Source organism: Artemia sp. Qi Xiang Cuo, chromosome 9 (assembly GCF_049724085.1).
Source record: "Artemia sp. Qi Xiang Cuo chromosome 9, ASM4972408v1, whole genome shotgun sequence".
NCBI lineage: Eukaryota > Metazoa > Arthropoda > Branchiopoda > Anostraca > Artemiidae > Artemia > Artemia sp. Qi Xiang Cuo.
This window is the reverse complement of record NC_142802.1, coordinates 25,257,849-25,279,558: the sequence shown is the minus strand read 5'-3', so window position 1 is coordinate 25,279,558 and position 21,710 is coordinate 25,257,849. Positions and strand designations below refer to the sequence as shown.

The following is a 21,710-nucleotide window of genomic DNA, read 5'->3' as shown; positions in this document are numbered from 1 at the left end:
CTAGAAAAGGGGAAACACATCAGCTCGCGGATGGATTTCACCAACTGGAATCATTCCCTCTACCCCGAGTTGGTGAAATGTCAAGCCCCCAACGAACTATTAATGTTAAAATAAGAGACGGGGAGTGATTTGATCTCCAGGGGGGTGTTCCCGGGCCCTAAAATTTATTGCGTTAAAACTCAGTGGGGATGAAAAGAAGGCATGTAAAGGGGTGCCTACACATTTTGTAAAGAGAAATTTCAACATGAGCGTGTACAGAGACTGTGTAGAAAGTAGCCTAGTGCCGAGAGCACAAGTGCTTGCAATTCGCTCTCTACAGTATAGAAATTATACTGTGAGAGTGAAAAAAAAATGCAATGTCATGTATATCTGACAAAGTCTATGTGCTCGAGAATGGTGTAAGTGTCCTGCCTCATGGCCACTACCTTATTTCAGACCGAGTTGAATGCATAGACTATCGCAATCAACTTGGTCTGGATAAATTGACCTAACCTGACTAACCCAACCACTAACCACCACCAGCCCATTCATAAATTAACTAACCACCCAACCCGTTCATAAATCAACTAATCTAACCCAACTAACCCAACCACTAACCTGCCGCAGTGACGACAACTATTGTACTGTTTTTTCTTCCATCGCGGCTCCCGGGGGTGGGGGGCCTTCCCGCGGCCGGCCCCGGGGGGTGGGGGATCCCGCCCATGGCCGGCCGGCCTTCGGCCCCGTGGCCCTGGGGGGGCCCACTTTTAAATTCATAATGTTCAACTGTGCTAGTTCATGTTCCAAGTGTTTTTTTTCTGTTGTTTTCAAGTGTCGTTTTTGCTGTATAGAAAAGTGTGTGTTTGCTACTAATGTACATAGAGTGTTGTTGTTGCTCTTGTTCATGTTGATGGACAAAAAAAGTGTTTTTAAAGAAAATAAGTGTTGCTCTTCATGTTGATGGACATAAAGTTTTGTACAGATAGTGTTATTGCTGCTGATGGATCAAAAGTATTTTTTTTTTTGTACATAAAGTGTCATTTTTATCATTGTTCATGTTGAACAAGTTGAGTTTTAATATTGCCAAAAAAAATACTGCAATGAAATATTGACAACTGTTATTTTTTAACATAAAGTTTTATTTTTATCGTTGTTCATTTTTAGCAAATAGAGTTTTAAGGTTGCCGAAATAAATGCTTCCATGAAATATTTTTTTGTTGTTGTTGTTCTTGTTAACCTACTGGATAGATCTAAGTGGAAAATACTGTTGGAACTGCTTTTTCATTGGACACGCATTATTTACAGTAAGTTTTAGTCCAACTTTTGTCAACAGCAGCAGCAGTAGCTTGTATCAATTTAAAACACCATTTAGATCGTTTCTGTATGGACCCTCAATGTCGGGGAAAACCACACTCTTAACCAAAATAATACGAAATTGCGATAAAATGTTTTTGGAAAAACCAAAAAAAATCTACTATTGCTATAGTATTTAGAAGAAGTCCTATTATCAAATAAAAGCTATTGCCTCAACCATACCAATACAATTCATACGGGGACTTGACGTTTTCAGTAGTATTGAATCGAACTCGTGGCTGATTATTGATGATTTGGCTGAATCCATTGAACAGTTCTCACAGGAAATGCTACAACTGTTCACTATTCGCTCCCACCATGAATACATTTCCATAACCCTAGTTCTACACAATCTGTTTCATCAGAGCAAATATATGCGAACCCTTGCTTTGAATTGCACTATCTATATTATCTTTCGAGTCGTTCGTGATTCTAGCTCGCTAATAACTCTCAATAAGCAGATATACCCCGACGCCCCAAAATTTCTATTGTCAGCGTGCACTCAGGCGACTAAAAAACCCTACGGTTACATTTTGTTGGATCTTAATCAGAGCACATCCGAGGATCTATGTGTAGTCACCGACATTTTCAACAATGATATTACAGTATATCTTCCGGTGAATAGTAGAAAAGGCAATTAGTTGCCATTATGACACTGAAGAAACTATACGAACAACGGCATTTATTTTCCGTTTTAAGCACTTCAAAACCCTTGCTTAGGAAGGCCATAATCAAACTTGGGGTTGACAATGATTTCATTAATCTAATATCTGAAGTTTGTTTAAATTTAACTGAGGGAAATGTTCCACTGCCAGAAGGTGTTAGACAACAGACAAAACAATATCGCTCCAATGTACGCGCCTTGGCTTGTAAAAACAAGGGAAAAATTTTTAAAAGAAAACGACTCCTTCAAGCGGGCGGTAGCTTTTTCACACTTTTACTGCCAATAATTGCAGGACTTGTAAACAGTTTTCTCTAGAGAGTGGCTAAACCCTATAAATTGACACCATTTGAACTTGTCCTCTCGCCCGTCAAACATTTTGAAGACAATCTAAGCAATTTCATTAATGATGAGAATATTGCCGATGACAAAAAACTGCTTTTACTTCAAGATGCATTGCGACGTGTGGACAAGCATAAACCTTATCGTGAGAGACCCACCACCACCACTGTTACCGATCCCTCCAAACAGGAAACATCACCTCGAGATTCTGCAGCAGCAGTGAAATCAAAGGAGAAGGAATTGAATTCAATGGTATCGAAAATTAGAAACCTATTGTCACTGACCTATTGAGAACAAAGTAAAAGAGTATTATCATATCTCATTTTGGAAACTGCCGGTGAACAAGTTCAAGTCGACAGCACAGGGAAACGAATTATAATTCAGGGAAAAAGTTATAATCTAGTTGATTTAATTTGTGATATGGTGACGAATCGTAAAGGACTTATCATTTGACAATAATCTATACACCTTTCTAAGTGTATCAAACTTCCCCAAAAGTCTTATTGGCAATAAGCAAATTCTAAAGAAACTAAGAGAATATAGTCCTCCTCCAACACCAGCACCAACGCCATTTAAAAAAGAAGAAGATTCAATATTTGAAAATACTAGCAACAGCAGCAATGATTTTACAACACCTGTGACTGCTAGTCAAAAGCGAAGACGAATTGATTCACCCTCCAGTGTGCAAAAGGGGAGTGGACATTACACTACGTGTTTAAGTTCAAAATGGATGAAGTTCTGAAAGGTGTCTATGAAAGTATTGGTGAAGCGGGAAGTTTAAGTTCACCCAAAACGCTTTCTAAAGTTGTCTCCGGCACCACATTGAAAAAAGCAAAAGAGTATCTAGAGAATGAATTGAGTTATACACTGCACCGGAATCACAGGCTTCGAAACAAACAATATCAACAAACTAAAGCCTTTTTCCCTCTGTATATAATGCAAACGGATCTTTTAACTTTAGACGCACTTCAACAGCGTCACAATGCACCCTACAAATATATTCTGGTGGCAATCAGTGTCTTTAGTCGCTATGCCTATGCCACTCCATTACGATCAAAGAGAGGTGTTGAAGTTGCTCGGGCCATTGAAACTATTCTTGAACAGGATTCGTATAGAAAAATTCAATCGGATCGTGGCAGTGAATTTGTTAATCCCCATGTGCAAAAGGTTCTTTTGAAATATAATACAACACTTTATCAGTAGTCACAGCCCGATAAAGGCTGCATTGGCCGAACGATTAATAAGAACGATTCGTCTAATAATTTCAAGATATTGCACCCTGAAAAATACACCGGCTTTTATTCATGATTTAGATAAAATCATGCAGATATACAACCATCGACCTCATCGATCTCTGTCCAACTCAAGCCCTCGGGATGTTCACTGCAATGAAAATACATTTGATGCTTTTCTAAAGCAATACTCCAATGGTGAAAAAGAAAAAAAATGTTAAGAAGAAATTCAATGTTGGTGATACTGTTCAAATTAATAGAACCACAAATATTTTTGAAATCGGGAATTATTTATGGAGCACCGAACTTTTTAAAGTGTCCAAAACCCTGTACACAAAACCCACGAAACATCAACTGCGATACACCAAGGATTACGAGATTCTCGGCAGTTTTTATGAATGTGGACTACAAAAAGTTAGAAACACTAGTGAAATTTATCAAATTGAAAAGATATTAAAGAGTCGTACTCGCAGGGGCAAGAGGCAGTTGCTTGTTCGCTGGCTAGGATACAACTCAGATTTTGATTCTTGGGTCAGTGTTGAAGACATTAACAATGCCCAATGATTTCTATGTGACTTTCATGTCCAATGTTTCCGATCCTCTCTACAATGACTTGAATAGAACAAGTGATATTTGGACAAAACTCTCCCCCACCATCAAATTTGACGGAAAGTATGAAGTAGCTCTTGTAGACTGTATTCTTAAAAATACCTACGACATCCTGAGAAAGGATCGTAAATATGAAATAAAAATTAGACCCTATGATTGGCCACCATCCTCAAGTGATCAAGAACAAATTAAAAAAATCAATTGGATGAATTATCCATATATTGAATTACCCTACGAAGAACTCACTTGTATTAATGATTTATGTCGTTCTATTAATGAAATAATTTTTGTTCGTAAGAATGAAGCTTTTCGTTTCAACTATTCAATGGAAGAGGACAAGATTTACATTAGTTCACCTATTGCCAGTGAAAAAGTTATTCTCAATGATAACCTCAAGGATGTTCTTGGCTTTAAGCTCAATTTAATCAAAGGTAAAAGTGCCGGAAACATTAATTTCATTTGTGCAGACTATCCGCTTGCCTTCTCCACAGACACTTGTATATTTCTCTACGCTTCATTTGTGGAAACATTTTGGGTCGGTAATTCAAATGTCCCCCTCCTACGTGTTCTTGAACGAAAAACCAATCGAGAACATATTCATCACTACAATATAAAGCATCTTCAGTATATTCCCGTAAACACTTCCTATTTGGAACTCGGTCAGTTAACACTAAGAACTGAATTGGGTGATCCCATAGTAATTTCAAAAGGTTTGGCTGTGATTGCATTCCATTTTCGTCCAATTGTTCAATAGCAAGATGTCTAATAAAAAAGTGGCATTCACTTGTCCTGATATTGACTACTATGTTAATACTCTTGGCCCAAGACAACAGGGCAATGGAATGGACTATTACAAAGGTCGCACGTCAATGTCTGGCTACGATCTTGGCAGTTGGTTTGCTAAGCTGTTTCGCTCTTCACTACCACTGGCTAGAAAATATCTTGTACCGGCTGCGACAGATTTTGCATCCTCTATACTATACGATTGGGGCTCTAGCAAGGATTTAAAAAAAAGTTCTTCGGAAAATATTAGGTCCGGTGCGCGAACCCTTGGCGAGAGATTAATACAATATGGTAAAGGCTTAAAAAGGTCAAGAAACAATGCATCACTCATCAGTCTCCACTCAGGTCGGAAACGAAAGACATCATCCCTCTTGTCAAAGAAACGAAGGAAAAAGCCGACACTTAGTGTAAACAGAAGAAGAAGCTCCAGGAAGAAAATTGTTAGATTGAAACTAGATTTCTTCTCCTAAGATGTCCTACCTGCCGCATAAGGAATCTCAACCTTCAATAACGGCCTCATTGAATCTATTCAATGCTGAAAATGTTGATGTGAGTGTCAAGCATGGATACTATGAACAATTTTATCCACAACAACCCCTCTCCGATAATATCCACTTTCAAATTTATTCCAATGAAGACTAATTTATGGACATGTCTTCAACATTTATAGATTTGCAAATGAAAGTCCGGAAATATCCAAAAATACAATGCCAATTTGGGGCGATGGAATATCCTATAAAAATTGTATATTAAATAATCTATTTCGTCAAATTAGTGTCTACAGCATTGGCACATTGGTCAGCACAAGCAACAATCTCTCCAACTATGCTAGCTATATACAATTAATGCTGATGACACCCAAGTCATACAAGGAATTGAGAGGTACCTCCAATTGATATGAATATATTACTAATAATAATAGTACAGATGCACTTAAAAATGCTACAACTAGTGAATTACATATAGTTGGAAAAATATATCATGAAATATTTAATATGCCCCAATCGTTGCCGCCCAATGTTAAAGTGGATATAAAATTGACGCTTCCACCATCCAATTTAATATTGAGAAAAGAACTTGCTGCGAATCCTGATTTAAGACTCTCCCTCACCTCGGCAATACTTCATGTACACAAAAAACAAGTTATGAGTCCTGTTGCTTTGGTGGCAGTGGAAAAAATGAGAGACAATGGAAATAATATTAAACTATTTGTTCCTCATACAATCACCAATCAACTTCATATGGCCATGGGCTCACGCACCTTCACCGATACATCCTTTATCAATGGTGAAATTCCATCAAAACTCGCTCTGGCATTTGTAAAAAGAGCTAGTGCAATAGGATCGTGGACTGAATGCCCACATAAATTCGAGATGTTTGGACTTTCATCTCTTGTGTGCAAAGTAAACGGTATCCCACTCTACAATTTATCTTTTGATAAATCCTATAAAACATTGTATGAGTTGACCATGTAAACCCTAGATCATGATTTTCAACTATTTGAAAATGGTATAACCGAATATACGTTTGCTAAAACACATGGTATCATTGTACTGGATTTGTCTGGCACGCAGGATATGAGTATAGTACGTACGGGGAGCGTGCGTTTAGAGTGTACATTCGCTGACCCTTTGGCTGAGAGTATTGCACTAATCTCACTAAATCAATATGAAACCAATTGGAAAATCACTCCTGAAGGCAGGGTTCTACTAGACTTGGCACCATGAAAACTAGTCAAATAATCAATGCATTTAATATGGACCCCTATATGTCCCACTACGAACCCTTTTGTCTACCCTCAAACTTTCTTGGAAAAATTCAATGTTTCAACGATACCTTGATTATTGTTAATAGCAGTCTGTCGACTGTACTGACGGGTCATTGGCTGTGCATCTTTCAAACAGTGAATACAATTGAATTTTTTGATCTTCTTCGTCTACACTATACATTTTACACGTCCCATATCAGCAACTATATTGAGAGCAGTGGGAAAACTATTATTAAAAATCCGAAAAGGGTGCAGGATCTAACGAATAAAAGCTGTGGCTTCCATGCACTACTATATTTTGTGTTCCGATGTCGCGGCTATACTTACAAGCAGTTTCTCCACATTTATAGTGACAATCCACGTCTGAACGACTTTCTAGTGGAAAATATCCTCTCAGACCTATACAGCATTGATTTCAGTGTCCTAAGAGTAAAGTGTTTAAAAAATGTTTGCGAATTCGTGTATTAATAAAATGCAAATATACAATAATGTCTTTAAATCTTCACTTTAGATTTCTTCATCGATATATAGGCAACTGTCGTGAACCACTAATGCCTGTAAATCATTTGGATTCACTATATATTGATCTTGATTGGATGCAAGGCCAGGATCAAGACTTGATTCTACAGTACAATATAACTTCACTCCTGTCATTTCTCTTTGTATAGTCAATGATACTATTTGCTTTCATATTATGAAATTTACGAGTTTCAATCTGACTATTTGAAGCAATATCACATACAGTGTTTTCAAATGGTGAATCACATTCGGTAACTGCAAAATAAAAATCACTTGGTTTATAGTCATTGTAGGCAGTTTCGTCACATCGATGACTTATAAACAATATTTTATTGTTACCACATCATTTTAATCTTAGATATGACTCCTCTTCCAATAATAATTTAAATCCACTAAGTTACCAATCTGTTAGCAATAAAATGGAATCGCGTTTAGGATTCTTTACAATCATATCGGTGTAAGTATTCTCCCACTGATCATATTTATCATAGTGACAATTGGAGCAGAGGTGTCCGCTAGGGTGAGAGTCACACACCACCTCAAGGCATGAATTACATTCTTTGATTTGTACTGCATAGCCTCTATGTAATTTACCAGGAATACATAATTTGCACTTTTCACTATATTCATTAATAATTGTACAATTCTCACACTAAGTTCAACTGCCAAGAGTATAAATGCGCAATGGACATATATAGAAAATTTTTTTTTCGGTTTCCAATCTCAACTCTCTGACAGATCAAAAGAAACCGATGGTCCTCGTTCCATAAATTCGGTAAGGGAATGGGAAGAGGATTAGCTCCTTGACATTACCTCTTTCGAATGACGGGAGAGCCCTCTACATTGAATGCAATGGCAATGTTTTCAAAAGTATATCTACAATAAGATTCTGCTTTGTTCCAATTAATATATCAATAAATTGACTATAAGCACTTTAGTCAAATTTTAAAAGTTTCATACAATAGTCCAATGGGGGAGAATCACTCCTCATTATATTGTCAAGTGTTCCTTGATGAGAGAATATCCTACGTTCAAGAGATAACTCAAGAAAAGCATCATTTAATATCAATTGTTATTTCAAAAACACTAAATTTGATCTAATTCTCTCTTTCTCAAATTTATTCATTTTTCAGTCCGTTCACTATGACTGCTGGCGCCAGACTGTGCCTCATTCATTAGCCCGAACACAACCTGACCTAACCAGACAAGAAAGGGAGAATTTTTGATTTCAAAATAGTTTTATTGAATAATTACAACAACAATAATAGTAAGCATGTACAATTAGCGATAGAGTTTATTATTTTCAATATGTTTCACCAATGCACTTAAAGCACATTGAATTCTATTCACATGCGCTATATCAATTTTAGCAGCGAAACATAATTGATCCTCCATTTTAAATTTGCTCAAGGATATCACATATCTTGCATATACTTCATCCCACTCCAGACAAAATCGTGATCCTCTTGTGATTTCCACCGCAATGTTTGGTGATCTTGTATTATTACCATCAACTCCACTATCAACTTCTAATAGGGTAAACATTCCACTCATGGCCGTCACAAATATATATATCCAAATGAGTAAAGTCAAAACTGTTCTTCTCACTCCTTTGAATTCTATTCACAGACTAATAAAACTATAGCAAAAATCCTTTCCTCGTATTCCCTCCCCTGCTAATATGTAAGCAAACCCTCTGATTGGCTGAGAAGGAAACACGTGATCTAACTGTTTTCTATTTCTGGACACCTTGACATTCGCCTAGAGCGTGCACTTGCCCAAAACAACAACAACAACAACAAATACTGTTTCCTATTTCAGGATCATAACATTTGCCTCGAGCATGCACTTACAACAACAACAACAACAATCAATCGACCTTGGAAAAAGAGGTCATTGACTCTGGTCCCCGTTAGACTCAATAATCCAGAAAACATCCATCAAAGTGAGAAAAGTCCTGTTTTTCCATTCTCACTGACAAAAACCATAAAACAGACATAAATTGATGTTGACATCCATGAAAAACATCAAATAAATTGGCCAACACTCATAACCCTCCAAGAAACATCCATAAAAGTGAGAAAATTCCTGTTTTTTCAAGTGAGAAAAATTCTGTTTTTTTATTCTCAGTGAGAAAACCATCTCCCTAGGGACTCTATGCCCATATTTGGTGCCCCGTCACGACCTTTACCCCCCTTTCTACTTATATATATATAAGTACTATATATATATAAGTACTATATATAAGTATAATATAAGTACTATATATATAAGTACTATATAAGTACTATATATTCTACTATATATATATATATATATATATATATATATATATATATATATATATATATATATATATATATATATCTTTCTTTACCCCGCTTCTATTTTTGTATGTTGTAAGCGGGCAAAAATAAACTTGTCTTATCTTAATCTTTTTTTTCATTACGGTATTTTCCTGAGATCTTCCAAGCTAGCTCGGGTTTTTGGCTTGTCAGAAAGTAATCCAGCCAATTATCCGCTAATATACCTGTGGTCTCATTATGTTCCAGAAATTGCGCAATTTCATAAGGCGTAGTTTAGGTTTTGTATGAAGCGTTCAACAAAGCCTACGTGTGCCATTCTTGGATTTTTTTCCCTTACGGTAAACTCAGGACAAATTTCAGCTGCCATATTCCTTGATGTTCGTCAAGCATTAGATCCTTATTCCCCCAAAATTATTTTATTGAAGTTATTAAATTTTAGGAGTGCGTTTTCTTTTTTATCGATTAATAGCAAACCTAGCAAGCTTCAAACAGTTTGTTTCCTTCACATTCAATTGTCCAGTAGATTTAATCTTTGTTGAATTCCCTTTCAGTTCACCCTCAGATGTCAATTATAATGTCCCTCAAGGATCCATTCTCGGGTCAGGGATGTTTCTAATTTATGTCAGTAAAATTGTTTTTGCGGTAATATGCAATATACTCGCAGTTACCTATAGTCTATTTCATTTTGCACCCTTGTAAGCCTATAATAAAAGTTTGCCTTCATCAGACGCTTTGCTACTTTGTTGAAGACGGCACCCTCGATTCTTCTGGTAGGACGGAGTCTGAAGATCTTCCAAATCTAATAGACCTTTTATAAAGGGTACATTCACGTGTGGTACAGGTTTGTTGTCAGTTATTTGAAATCTTTCTGTAAAGAGGTCCAGTTAACAGACTTATAGATCGTTACGTCTAATTGTCAGGGATACTTCTTCGCCAAACTGATCTTCTAAGCACCATATTGAAAAACCAAAATGAAAGTATGGAGGTTTCTTGATATTTAAACGGAGCAGAGTTATGTATTTTCCTGGATCGTTTTTCAGAACCGTAAATCACTGTTTGATTAATGCTTATGTCGCTTATTGTCCAACTATTTGGATGTTAACCTTTCTCCTTCTCTTAATCTAATTTCAAAGACTGATGATAAAGCAGGAAGTCTTAAAAAACACTGAATTCTTCCATGTGCATCTTCCATTTTTTTTTCTTTCCAAGGCGATTCTCCTAAGGTACTTAGATGTAACCCATCTTTTTGTGTCTGATCAATCTTCTTATAATAATCTTTGTAATTCAGAAAACATCCAAATTCCGTACTCCGTCTTTAAAATTAGATATTAGCCCTTTAATTGCGGGTCATATTGTTGGGAACACCCTACCCGAAATGCCTCAAACGCAATATCATTTACATTGTCCTTTCCTATTTTGTAGTATTGTCATCCTGTGATTCAATACTATTGTTTTTCTTTCTTTCTCGTTCCCTGCTGCTCTTCCCAGCTATATAGCCTTGCGGAGGACTATGATATAATGCTGTAAAAAAAAAATTTCGTTTTTTCTTCAGTTAATACACTAACTGACTGATTTAATTATAATTCTTAAAAATTTTCAAAGAGAGACCACAAAAAATCACAAGGCAAATTTTTAGGTAGTGGACAAAATTTAATCGAATTTTTGAATCTAGCATACAAACTCTAATAGAAACTTTTCCTCAACAAGCTCAACTTTTTGTGAAAAGAGGGGGAAAAGGAGAAGAAATCCAAAATATCCGAGCGTTGGGAAGAACAAAATAAACCAATTATGACGCAAATACATGATAAGGGAAAATTTATAATTAAATTTTCAAACTCAGGGTAATTAGTTGATATATTTTAGTATTTACGCATACATAAGCTTTTATTCTGGGAGAGGGGGCAGAACTTCGAAAATAATGCTAAAAATAAGCAAATTACATGGAATCAAACAAGAGGGAAAATCGAAGAAATATCAACATTTCGAAGAGGAACCAGCGCCTCCCCCCATACATACATACCCTTATTCGTGTTATGTTATTGATTAGTGACACTACAAGATACATAAGAGACAACACCCATACCAAGTTACCACACTACTACTCTTCTACCATAAACTCTTTCGGTTCTATTAGAGTCTAACCAAACAATCCTCAAGTTGCACTGGAATCGGCCCAATTTAACTATTCCCACTCACCTAAAAATAGAATTTCTGAAAAAAAAAAAAAAAAAAAAAATTTGACTCTCGTCATCACTAAATAGGCTATAAAAACTACACACCTCTAGTTCAGACTAATTGACAAACGGCAGACAGTGTCTTTTCTCAACAATTCTTCTAATTTTAGTAAATAAAGGCTATAACTAAGATTAAAATGATCAAAGCTATCATTATTGATTTAAATTGCATTTTACATTCGTATTACATTTTTTTATATTAGTTAGAATATTACAACAACATATATAAAAAAAAAAATAAAGATCCAAATTTACATATACTTACATGTATCTGCTGTAGGATGGGGACAAAGTCGTTTGACATTCTCAATGCGTTGCCGTTTCGTCTGAAAGTAATTATTACTTTAAATCCGAATAAACTGTAAAAAAGACAATAAACAGTAAAATGTTGCTCAAAGAAAAATATGTTTTGGGTAGGGAAGACCGTGGATATGAAACGGAAAAAAAAAACACAAATAAAATATCTAAGGTTTACTAATAACAAAAATATTTTCTTTGCAACCACTAATTATAAAAAAGAATAGCTCTGAGATTCCCCTCCCCGCTCCCCCAAAAAAGAATAAAATTTAAGTTGGGAGAGGGAAAGAATTTAAATATTACCATAAACCTTGGCTATCTGTAAATTTTAATAGGGCAGACTTTTTTACATTAGAAAAATTTATAATAGTATAATAATTAGTTTACGTGGAGCCGTTTATCTTTCATGAATTTCAATGTAACACGAACTAAGTCGTCGATATGACCAGGTAGAAAATAGCCGAAGTGGTGCAGAGAAAAATTCACTTCATTGTTTTACACAAAATGTCAAAGATACCATAGCTTGTAGAGTGAATTTGATTACAGAATGACTCTCGAACTCCTCCTCAATACAAAATAATTTTTCCTTACCTCATAACTTCATTACAATATTTAACGCTGTAGTTATAACTTCATTCCAGCATTTTATGTCCCAACAAATCAGAAGGATTAAGATGAGCCGTTACAACTAGGCTACTCTTAACTCCACAATTACAACTAGGCTACTCTTAAATCAATCGCTACTTTGACCTAAAAATAACTAACCCTTGAATAAATACGTCTGTTTCTTCTTCAGGTGTCACAGCAGACGTAGGTGAACTCCTACTTAACTAGGCTACTCTTAACTCCACAATTACAACTAGGCTACTCTTAAATCAATCGCTACTTTGACCTAAAAATAACTAACCCTTGAATAAATACGTCTGTTTCTTCTTCAGGTGTCACAGCAGACGTAGGTGAACTCCTACTTAACTAGGCTACTCTTAACTCCACAATTACAACTACTCTTAAATCCACAATTACAACTACTCTTAAATCAATCGCTACTTTGACCTAAAAATTGACCTACTAACATCTTCGGATCACTTCAAAAACAAATAAAATAATAAAACAAATTGCCACATCAATAAAAGCTAATGCTGTTGCAAATGCCAAAAGCTAGTACATCCTCAAAGATATTGAATGACAAGTTTCGTTTACTGATACGCAGTTCAAAAGAACAAATTGGAGATCATGGGGAAATAACGATCTTAGTATCCAAGGACTGTTCAGAAAGTAATTTATGTCTTGGCAGAATAAAACAGAGACAAGAGAGAGCTAGACTCTAAAACTACAATTTAGCTTAGTCCCGAGATTTAGACGTTAATTACAATCGAAAACTAGCTTACTAATAACCTCCTCATCAGAGCCTTTCCTAGGGTTGATGGTGCCCGAAGAAAAATCAATTACAGCGCCCCCCTATTGACTGAAATATAAGCAAAAAAAAAAACCTATCCAAGTGGAATATCTGATCAAAGTGGGCAACCCTCCAGCAGCGGGACCTGGGGCAGTTGACCCGGTTACCCTACCCCCCTGAAAGGCTCTGCTCTTTATACAAGGCTGCTGCATAAGACTTTAGCCCCTTGATTTGCACGTGGAAATGTATAGTTAGCAAATCCGTTTTCTGTGTTTGGTGAATTTTTCTATCCAGGGCGCATCTGTCAACCAAAAGCACTGACAATCAAGCACAAACAATCAAGGGTTGTCGAGCCCACCAAACTCCAGCCAAACTAATTTGATTGAAATCTTAGGTGGTAAAATCTTATGAAAAGTTTATCATTAAGCAGGTGCATCATTGTGACAGGAGTCTCAATTTTATTTGAGGTCAACATAAATGGTGAAATGATAGAACGGAGTGAGGATATACCAGATTCCTCCCTCCCAGAGTGGTTCCAAACCCCCTTTATCGCAATTTACATATAAAAAAAAAACAACTAAAACCAAAACTAGTATATCGAGTTTAATCACATCTGATAAATTCGTTACAAATGCACCAAAATGGGCGTGCCAAAAACTTGGTCTGGTTTTCTCAACTATTTTTTGCTCTTACTATTTAGTAGCATTTTTATAACATGAATCTCTGTAAAAAGATAAGACAGGGCTTCAACCCACATAAGCCATACGTGGGTATACCACTAGGCCTACATGACTTTTAATCTATCGTAAGATGAACTTTGTTCTGAGGAATACGGCAAAGGCTATACGAGAACATAGTATAAAATGGAGAGATAAAACTCCCCTAGAGGTTTTGAGGATAAATAAAAGTTCAAATAGGAATAAAATCCTTTTAATAGACAGTGTTTCACAAACAGTGATAGAAATTCACAAAAAAATACCAGGTATTTCGGTCACATACGCAGTGACCGTCATCAGTAGTAAAACTACTGATGACGGTCAAATTAGTTTTTACTACTGATGACGGTCACTGCATATATGACTGAAATATCTGGTATTTTTTTGTGAATTTCTATCACAGTTTGTGAAACACTGTCTATTAAAAGGATTCTATCCCTATTTAACTTTTATTTATCGTCATGGAAAGGCAGTGTGGTCTCCGAAATTATCTAGAGGTTTTGAGAGTTCAGGGTGCAAGAATAGGTTTGAAAATGAACGTTATGAGACTAAGTCGCTTACACAAGTAATAAATGAGGGCCAAGAGGTGATGCTAAGTAACAAGAATCAATCAGGTAGGTAGCTTTGCTTGCCTGGGTAGTATTATCAGCGAATATAGTGGATGAAGTGACAATATACAAAGTAGAGAAGTCTACAGCATTACTAAATAACCTCTATCGATAGTATTGATGTTACTTCGATACTGCCTGATACCAAAGTTCACTACAGTGCGAAACAGAGACATTATCTTATTCCACCTAACTCCATATGAGTGGATTGAGGAGTCCGTCCATGGGTTTGACCTACATGAGGTACAATGAGGGAGCTGAACACAAGTCATGGAAATTAGTTGGTGATCAACCCATTTTTGATTTTTATAAACTCTTTAAGACTGCTTATTAATATAGTGAAGATAGTTTATAGGTATTGTAAAAAGGGAAAAAAGACAAAATCATTATGAACTTTTAAAGGTAGGAAAGAGAATGCTCAAGGCGTTTTTATATATCTAGACTTAACTTATAAATCTATTCGTGACAAGGGAGTACAAATATAGCTTTCCAAGGAATCTTATTTTGGCAAAGCATGAACGGTAAATTCCCTGTCAATACTGACGCATCCGTACCGCATCTAACTACACGTTCAAAGTTGTTCAGGGTGATAATTTTATAAAGATTCAAATACATAAATATGGTCCAGTATTGTCCTGTTCTTGAATGCAGAAGAAGACTCAAGAGAAATACAAGGATTAAAGTTCACAGGCAAATGTGGCAATTCCGTTGAAGTACCTATAACCTTATACAGCAATAAATAAAATATACTAGTTTTTCCAGGTCCTTTTTCTTTCTTTTCGTTACCACAATAAATACTACCATCTCTATAAGTTTGGCTCCTATGACTTCACACAGGGAGAAGAAGGGTACAGGATGTAGAACCAACCACAAAATATTCCCGTTTTTGACTTCTCTGCTAATTTTAAGCAAAAATTACAGATACCTAAATCACCTCATTTCTATAGTTCAAGAAACATTGAAAGGCATACTATGGGAACCTTTGTGGCATAACAAATATTTACTAGCCGCTTTATTAACAGCTTTATTTAACAGCCGGGGCATTATATTGTCAAAGAATTAAAAAAACACATAAAGCATATATGTGTACAATGTACACATAAGTGGGCAGGATCAGCATTGTACCAATCAAACAATATACAACGAAACTATTGCACAATGTACACAACAAGTCCTTATTCCGTAAAGATTACCCATTTTTAGATAAGAACATGGCTAGAATGATCAAACCCCATTCATTTATTGTTAAACAAAAATCATCATTTCGAAGAATTAAAAAAAAGAATTGTGCAGCTTTTTTCTGCACAATGTACGCAGAATTTAATTTCATTTTTTGATTCTTCAATTTGATTCTGTATTAGAAATGATTTTAATTCTTTATCTCTAGTTTATTCTAAACTTATAATTCTCTTAAACAAACAGTATACGGCTCAAAAAGACTAAAATTTAACGGGGTTGCAATCACGAGATTACAAAGCATATTTTTGCCTAATTTTTTTTCGTAATTTTCACCTCTTGAAAACTTTAACGTATCAAAAGCCACTTCAGACAAGACATTATTTATATCTCTTTGCAAAGAGCCATCAAAAAAGAAAAAAAAATGCTTAAATAGCGACGAAGACCACACTGCCTTTCCATCATAAACAATAAGTAGAACCACAGGGAAATTTTTATACAAGACAGTGGAACGCAACTTCAAATGAATATTTCGACCCTATATCCAAGGGCCGTCCTCAGCAAAACAAACGAAGAGAATAAAAAACAATTTAAAAGAAAGTTACATTAAAATTCAATCATTAAAACTGATTTTTTTTTTTTTTTTTTTTTTTTTTTTTTTTAAAGCAGCCCTAATGTCATTAATTCAAGGAAGTTCAACCAGGACTCCTTGAACTTCCTTGAACTAATGATATTAGGGCTGTTTTAAAAAAATAAAAAAAAATTTCAGTTTTAATGATTGAATTTTAATGTAAGTTTCCTTTATATTGTTTTTTATTCTCTTCGTTTGTTTTGAGGACGGCCCTTGGATATAGGGTCGAAATATTCATTTAAAGTTGCGTTCCACTGTCTTGTATAAAAATTTCCCTGTTGTTTTACTTATTGTTTATAAAAAAAAAATACTCCAAAAAATGCATATGTGGCAGATCAATATAGGTTGCCTACCTGTTTAAGCAGAATTCGACTTCGTTTCAAAACGTGTTCAACAAAAGTTGGGTTGTTTGAACCAGGAAAATGAACACCTTTTAGCTATCCAAAGCAGCGTTAAAGAAATTACATGAATATTTAGGGCAAAATTTATTAGAGAGGATAACACTGGTCATGAGAAAGGAAATTAGCAGCCATTTAGTAAGATCCTTCTTTCATTTACTAGCCTGTTGAGTTACTTAGTTTTTCAGACCACCAAAACTGTTTAAAGATTGAAGATATTGCATAGCCTAAAATTCAGCAAAAAAATAAAATTGATGGCCAAAGAAAAGACTGCATTAAAAGAACGAAAAGAAGATAGTTCTTAAAGCATAGCGTATAGCCGTCCCCCAAATCAAAAGTTTATTTTTTTAACCGTTTATTTTTAGACGGTACGCATAGGTCCCAACAATTAAGAAGGATACCAGATTAAAGAGACCAGTAATGATGTACACCCAAAAATTGTTTAAATACTCTAAATTCCATTTAATAAAAAAAAAAAAAAAAAAAAAAAAAAAAAAGTAATGCCTGACTTTGGAACTAAAGACTAATGCTAAAATATTTATTTGGTTACAGGGACTTGAACACACGAGGTCACCCAAACCACTAAACACAGCAATAAATCTGGTATTCCACAGATGATCAATAACTGTAAAGAGTAGTAAAAAAAATTAAAGTCTGCAGTTTTAAGAGGCTATGCAGAAACGGGAATGGGATTGGAGAAGATAAACCAAAAGCAATACTAACGTTTTCAGTCGAGTAGCGACTTGCACGTTCTCTTATACTTCTTTAAGGTTTTCAACTTGTTTCATAATTTGAAGTTTAATGAGTAACGTTTTCTTTTATAAGATTTTTCGTATTCAGATGTATTTTAGTCACTTATTACCTACCGTTGAAGACGAGGGAGCACCAAAACCAATTGATATTTCCATTTTTAACTTAATTAAAATCAAATTTTATTTTGATGACGTCTGATTTTTTGCTTTATTCAACTTCAACCCTTCAAATTCAAGCATTTTGTAACAGTTCTAATCTCATTTTCTCATTTTCGTTTCTATGAAAGGAAAATCTATAACCCTTAGGCGCAAAAAGCTAAGAATATTTTTTTAGATCACACTAAAGTCTGGAAGATCACTATTTAACAGTCTTACAAGGTGCGAACATAGACATATTTAGCTCAAGCAAAACAGATCTAACCTCAACTTCGTGAGTCCAAGAATAAATAAGAAGTTTAACTAATAATTCCACCTCCCCCCGTCCCCCCACACACACAGATTAACACTAGCTAAAAATAACTAAGAGCACTTTTAAGACCTTTCCTATATTCTTTTTTTTTTTTTTTTTTCACGACGAATTCGTACTAAAGCAAGGTAAAACAAGGCGAAAATAAGCAACCCCCCTCAGATAAAATGTTGACTTATACATTTAGGAAACTTAGAAGTACACTATAAGGATATTTCAGCTTAAAAGAAAAAAGGAAAAGAGATTCAGTGGCCTGCATCCCTGGAAGTTAAAGTACACAATAGGAAAATAACCGAAAGGCATCCGAAGGGGGTGGGGAAGGGTATTGTGGCACGGGCAATGGGTTTTGATTGTCAATTAGTTTATTTCTTTCCTTACACTAGAACACACACAATTTTAAAAAGTATTTATTTTTTAGCCTTCTTGATTTTCTAGGTCCATATTCTTGCTTAGCCTAAGCTGAAGGTCAAAAGTATTTGCTAGACATTGGGCCTTACCTCTCTTTTGCCAAGGGAAACATGGCTATTAGAAGGAGTATAAATACTGGCAGGGGTTTCTCCTTGATTTGTGCCCATGCCGGACTCGGTAGAATTCGATAGCAAGTTGTCGTGTGGTGTCTGAGTGAGCAAGTAATTCATACTTGTATAGCTCTCCGTATCCCTGAAAATATTAAAGAAGTTATACAAAATAACGAAAAAAATACTAATAAAATAGAGAACTATCGAAACAATACTTAAATAGAAAAAACAAATACTTAGTTTACAAAAAATAAAAAATAAAAAAAAATCGAAAACAATACTTAGGTTATACAAACACACCAAGGGAAAGAGAACTGTGACAACTCAAAATACTCAGCCCACATGGGGATTGACAGGGGATACATTTTCAATTATTTCCACTAAAAAAAAAAACACAATTGCCCCCTCCCCCCCCTAAATTTTGGAAAGCACTTTTTTGCATCTTCATTTTTTAAAATTGAAAAATCATTTGAATAAATATATCTTTTTTAATTTTTTGTTATTCATTTACAAAAAAAAAATTGCAGACATCTTGGAAATCCTGCATTTTACGAAAAAGAAAAAAAAACAGGAAAAAGACAATAGCATGACAAAGTTGGTGACAGTGACAACCCTTACAACATGATACATATATTTGAACAAGGAAAAAGAAGCATAATGTGTCTGCAAAACTTTTTGACTAATACGAATATAAAAAGTTAAAAGCATTCAAACCCTAAACAAATTTTTCATGGACACCGTGGATTTATTTGAAAATTTTTTCCCCTTCATTTCCAATTTCCCTACCGTTAAGGAAGAACTACTCCTCTAGGAGTTGAGAGAGAGAAGAGAGAGAGAGAGAGGAGAGCGAGAGAGGGAGAGGGAGAGAGAGAGGGAGAGAGAGAGAGGGAGAGAGAGAGAGAGAGAGAGAGAGAGAGAGAGAGAGAGAGAGAGAGAGAGAGAGAGAGTGTTAGAGAGAGAGAAAGAGAGAGAGAGAGAGAGAGAGAGAGAGAGAGAGAGAGAGAGAGAGAGAGAGACAGAGAGAGAGAGAGAGTTCAGCAGCTTAAGATCATCAAGAGGCCTCTTAGGAGCAGTTTCCCATTTTTGGGCAGCAGTTATTTATATTAGAATATATACATCAAGCAGCGGATTTAGATATCTAACAGTTTGATTACCTCTTTTCATTTTGCATTATTAAAGCACTCACTCATTTACAGCCGTTTTCCTTTTATTTTTTAGAAATATATTTTTGATTTCGAAAACCCTACCCTTTCTGAAAGTACCTCAGACATCAGATTAAAAAAATTTCTCCTTGACCCATCTTAGGTTTATTCATACCGAAAACCCCCATTTTCTAAGATTTTTTCTATGGTTATTTCAAAATCATGAAGTGTTTAGGCCAGCACCATATTTTCGTCAGTATTGGCACGTTGAACCGTGAAAACAGATAAGCAAAACTATTTAGTTAAAACAGTATTCTTTGTTAAATAAAAATTTCCAATTAACTTCAAATCAATTGTATTTAATTTCAATTAATTAATTTTCAAATTAATTTTTGCTGGGAATTTCTTAAGATTTCAAATAAATAATTTTTTCTATATTTGGCACCTCCAAAAACTGAAAATTGCACATGGAGGTATTTCTCACTAATCATTGATTTCCTGATTTTCCCCATTTTTTTTTTATAGACATAAATGGTTGTGCAAGTAAATGTATGATTTTCAGTCCACATAAAGGGACTTACATAAATGGTTGTGCAAGTAAATGTATGATTGTCAGTCCACATAAAGGGACTTACATAAATGGTTGTGCAAGTAAATGTATGATTGTAAGTCCACATAAAGGGACTTACATAAATGGTTGTGCAAGTAAATGTATGATTGTTAGTCCACATAAAGGGACTTACATAAATGGTTGTGCAAGTAAATGTATGATTGTAAGTCCACATAAAGGGACTTACATAAATGGTTGTGCAAGTAAATGTATGATTGTAAGTCCACATAAAGGGACTTAAATAAATGGTTGTGCAAGTAAATGTATGATTGTAAGTCCACATAAAGGGACTTACATAAATGGTTGTGCAAGTAAATGTATGATTGTAAGTCCACATAAAGGGACTTACATAAATGGTTGTTCAAGTAAATGTATGATTGTAAGTCCACATAAAGGGACTTACATAAATGGTTGTGCAAGTAAATGTATGATTGTAAGTCCACATTAAGGGACTTACATAAATGGTTGTGCAAGTAAATGTATGATTGTAAGTCCACATAAAGGGACTTACATAAATGGTTGTGCAAGTAAATGTATGATTGTGAGTCCACATAAAGGGACTTGCATAAATGGTTGTGCAAGTAAATGTATGATTGTAAGTCCACATAAAGGGACTTACATAAATGGTTGTGCAAGTAAAGTTGTGTTAGTTCATTTACCAAGTTTAAAAATCAGATTTCATTTCGACTGTACTTGATACTTTAATGTGGTCATTTTAGACAAGACTAAATAGGTCAGGTGTCCATTTCAGATATCAAATGTCAGCCTTAATGGCAAAAAACAGAAAATGTTGCGAGAAAAAACTCTTTCAAGCGTAAAATCACTACTCTTTTTCAAACAATTACCAATTTCAAACAAAGTGAATAATTGTAAGTTTCCCAGATAAATAAAACTTTATAGATAAGTAAGGTAATAAGTGCCTAATCTTATTTTTGTATTGAATATAGTTACGAACAAGAACTTTATAATTGGTTATGAAAGAAGCTATTTCAATGATTATTCCATCATCTAAATTTGTTCTCAATAGCCAACGAATTATAATAAAGAAATTCACTGAAAAACTAAAAATGAATGTACATTTTCAGTTTAATATACACATACTGATATTTATTCCTTAAAGTCTTAATAATGTTTTATTTATTAAAGTTGTAAAAGTGAAAACATTTAGAATATATTGTTTTTCAGTAAAGCGCAAATTATGTTCTGGCCTTGAG

The 21,710-nt window shown here is 34.9% G+C and overlaps 1 protein-coding gene across 1 annotated transcript in view; it reads right to left on the bottom strand.

Moving 5' to 3' along the window:
- The window catches only part of Rbcn-3A (rabconnectin-3 alpha), a 179,519-nt gene that overhangs the window by 31,561 nt on the left and 126,248 nt on the right, over nt 1-21,710 (bottom strand). The window contains exons 31-33 of the mRNA XM_089094941.1: nt 18,724-18,886; nt 16,964-17,047; nt 12,052-12,112 (exon numbers count right to left, since the gene is read on the bottom strand). Of these exons, the coding sequence (XP_088951067.1) occupies nt 12,052-12,112; nt 16,964-17,047; nt 18,724-18,886 (308 nt within the window). The remainder of the gene's footprint in view (nt 1-12,051; nt 12,113-16,963; nt 17,048-18,723; nt 18,887-21,710) is intronic.